The sequence below is a fragment of the Arachis ipaensis genome, chromosome B6 (assembly GCF_059453495.1).
Source record: "Arachis ipaensis isolate K30076 ecotype BB chromosome B6, ASM5945349v1, whole genome shotgun sequence".
Taxonomy (NCBI): domain Eukaryota; kingdom Viridiplantae; phylum Streptophyta; class Magnoliopsida; order Fabales; family Fabaceae; genus Arachis; species Arachis ipaensis.
Genome location: NC_142441.1, coordinates 126,515,157 through 126,518,865, shown reverse-complemented (window position 1 = coordinate 126,518,865; position 3,709 = coordinate 126,515,157). Strand labels below are relative to the sequence as shown.

Here is a 3,709-nt window from a genome sequence, read left to right as displayed (position 1 = left end):
TAACAAATTCTAATACTCCATACCTACTCTCAACAAACCTCCCAAGCTTAGCATGTAACGACTCACAACGAGATGTGGTCCTTATACCGGCAAAGAACCTCCCTCGTATGTAGGCGGTCGCACTAGAATTCTTTTTTCTATACAAGTCCTTCACCCACTCTATATCAAAAATGCCACACTCGTCGACCATTGACTGCCAGTGCATTTCGAATTCTTCAGTCTCCATGTCTGCCGACATACAATGCCGTAGCAATTGCGTGAAATGTGGATCACATATATTCTGTGTTGCATTTCTGTGAAGATGTCATGCTCAAATCTTATGATGAGCTTGGAGAAAAATATCTTGTATGGCTATTCACATGGCAAGATCACCAGCTATGATCACTGAAATTGGCGGTTTTTCTTGCATGCAATCGAGAAACTGTTGCAAAACCAAAATATATGACTCTTGAGACTCACATGAAGCCATTGCCATGGCAAACACAGGTTTGGTTGTGATCATTAACCCCTAAGAATACCACCACCGGTAGATTGTATTTGTTATGTCCATAAGTTGCATCAAAAGCAAGCACATTTCCAAAAATAGCATAATCATTCTGACTACGACCATCACTCTAGAAAAGATCGTGCAAGTGCTCCTTCGATTCCACCTTATACCGCCAAAACATTCTACTATCTACACGAGCAACCCCTTCCAAAAACTTAATCGCAGCATTCACATCTCCACCTTGAAATTCTCATTGTTTCCTAACCTCGTTATACATGTATTGTTTCGTAAAAGGAACCTTATTAAAACCTCCAAGCTGTGCTGCAAAGGATGCGTATATCTTCATAATGCTAATCCCAATTCCCCTCATACTAGTCAGCTGAGCAATCTTGACCTCCGATATCTTCCTATGTGACCTAAGATAATTTACAATCTCTCCAGATACCATCTCGTGGTTATGTTCATCAACGAACCACGACACGTACCATTTTTTGCTTCCATCTTTTCTCTTAATCCTCATCTCAGCGAGACACCCACAACGAGTGACTACCTTATGCTCCATTTTCTGATCCATTTTTTCCAACCATTTCTTCTCTGGAAAACCCTACCTGTTACATACAAATTATCTAACAATCTCCCCTGTACTATTCCTTATTTTATTCCTTTGCCTTGATGCAAAATCCTTTAGTCGAATATAGTTGTTGTAGAAACCACTTACTTCTTTAGAAGTGCTGAATTTTATTTGAAGAACATCGTCTACAGTAATACCTTCCAGCCCTATCAACTGGTTTGGGGATCCACCCGCTATCCCCTCCACCTGCACAAGAGCTTCATCTACCTCAACTCCCATATCATACGTTCCATCTTGCATTATGACACAACACAGATTTGTAAAACTAACTTTAACTCTTTTCTTATCAAATGGATAATGTACAAATACTACCACATAATGTATGTATAGCATAGGAAAAATATTTTTCAATAATAACATTTCTTCGATCTCACCCCAACTAGGCAAAATAAGAGTTTTGCAATTTAGAAAATAAATGAAAATGATAAATATTTTATTATGCTTTTATTGAATGTTTTTAATTTATCCTAAATAATTATTTTTTTACGGTGATCATATTTGATACCTTGCAAGTGAAGTGAAGTATTAATGTTGTTTTATTTGATGAAATGAAGGGCAAAGTTAAGCACCAATTAAGTCTCAAAGTAAAGAAGTCGGGTTTATCAAATATAGTTAAATTTCACCTTTATTTTAAGTGATTTTGAGTTCGAGTAAAAAATAACAAAAAAAAATTGTAAATCTTAAATGGGACATTTAAGAAAATACGATGCTTTTTTTTTTAATCCTACACTATTCATTATTAAATCTCATACACTATATTTGAGATGATGAAAATTTTCTTTAGTTTTGAATGTTGATAACACATATATTTATTTTTCTTATCTTTATACTAAGTCAACTTATTCTCTACTGCTATTATTTGAGATTTGGGGTCCATTTTATAATAGACATAAGTGAGTCGATTTAGTGTATAACAAAAAATGAATACAAATAAGATTTTTCTTTTCAAAAATTTGCCAATCATTTTAAATAAATAAGCCAATACTTAAAGTTTTAAGTCTACAATAACATTCCTAACTTCTGAAATAATTATTTTAAAAGACTGTTACAGACATGTAATTATTAAAAAGGATTTTTAATACCAAAATTATTAAGTATGATTAATTTCTATAATATTTAAGAAGGATTAATTCTTTTTTTTGTAGAGAGACAAATATATCTTTAAGTTATTTTTTCATTTATTTATTTTCTATAAACATATTTATTTTCTAATTACTTATTATATTCAAATCTTTATTAATTTATATTTTTCTATAATAAAAATGTTATTATAAATCACCAATTTACTGTTACTAAATAACTTCATTATTTTACTGCTCTTCCATAAACCAACACAACATCATCATAACAATGATGAAGAGATAAAGAGATAAATAAATCACAAAATAATGATCGTATGAATCGCAAAATAGTTATCGTAGTACTTTAATTTATTGCAAGTAATGATCATTTTATTTCTCCGTGTTTTTGCTCCTTTTTATTTTGTAATGAGGGGTTTTTTTGGTGTCTTGGTTGTTTTTTCTCCTCTATGTCTTGCATTCTTTCTTTGAGTATATTTTATTTTTTCTTTTTCAATATTAATGGAATTGAACTTTTTTCAGCTTATTGATGCGTAGTTATGTATCTCTTTGTAGAAAAATAGTTTTTTTATATTAGTTTTTTTATAAAATAAAATTATTCTTAGTCCTCTAATTCTTAAATTATGTATTTTACAATAATTTGTATACATGAATACATAATTATATCGACAAGAGATAAATAAATGAAAAAATAATTTAAGGGTATATTTGTGTTTTTTTTAAAAAAAGGGTCATTGTCCCTAAATATTTTATAAGTTAATTATTTTTAATAATTTTAGTACTAAAGGTCCTTTTTAATAATTGAACATCCCTAAAAATCTTATAGAGTAATTTTTCCTAAATTTTTTTGGTTTCAGTAATTTTATTTTATTCATTAATTTTCATCCAAACATGTAACATATTCTCAAATTAAGCCTATAACATTGACTCTGAATAAATACCGATTGGTTAGATATTTGAGCTAAACTAAAATGTGAAAGAACAAATAATACATAATGAGCTATAGAAATTATAAGCATATATTATCTAATAAAATTTGTCCTATACATTATTGTAAAAATTTAACTTCTAATGAATTGCCTAAACAAACTAGGGGTGATAAAAATATGACTGTAACACAAAAAACTCGTAAGAGTGAATCAAATCTTTTTATGCAATAACATTTCAATGCATCCACATAAGCAGTTTTGTGGTAAATCACATATGCATAGCAACATATGTAAATGGTATTGCAGTGTTAAAAGTCATACAAACCTGCATGTCAACATCAACAATATTGCCCTCCGTCAAAAAACCTTTTTCGAACCATTCCATAACCATGCGTCCTCAACTTGAAAAAATAATAACTTTTGAGTAGTTCAGCTTCTCATACAAACGCACAATGTGTTTCATCCCATTTTCCAAATTGTTGCCGCCTAAGTATCATTACTATACCCTTATCTTTTTTCTTTTAACAATACCCTTTTTTTTTGTCTTGGGCTAAGCCCAAAACCCTACTCCAACCCATAACCC

The 3,709-nt window shown here is 30.5% G+C and overlaps 1 protein-coding gene across 1 annotated transcript; it reads right to left on the bottom strand.

Annotated features, from left to right (window-relative positions):
- Nucleotides 1–355: 355 nt before the first annotated feature.
- On the bottom strand, nucleotides 356–1,061 carry LOC148562654 (protein FAR1-RELATED SEQUENCE 5-like). The gene is made up of 3 exons (XM_088490947.1): nucleotides 753–1,061; nucleotides 519–614; nucleotides 356–421 (listed from the first exon to the last, which is right to left on the bottom strand). The coding sequence occupies exons 1-3, from the start codon at nucleotides 1,059–1,061 to the stop codon at nucleotides 356–358; spliced, it is 471 nt and encodes a 156-aa protein (XP_088347073.1).
- Between the last annotated feature and the right edge of the window lie 2,648 nt (nucleotides 1,062–3,709).

Coding starts and splice junctions, on each gene's coding strand:
- LOC148562654 (XM_088490947.1), bottom strand. CDS start 1,061: ATGGATCAGAAAATGGAGCATAAGGTAGTCACTCGTTGTGGGTGTCTC. Junction 615..752: donor AACAATACATGTATAACGAG/GTTAGGAAACAA, acceptor GATCTTTTCTAG/AGTGATGGTCGTAGTCAGAA. Junction 422..518: donor AATACAATCTACCGGTGGTG/GTATTCTTAGGG, acceptor GTTTTGCAACAG/TTTCTCGATTGCATGCAAGA.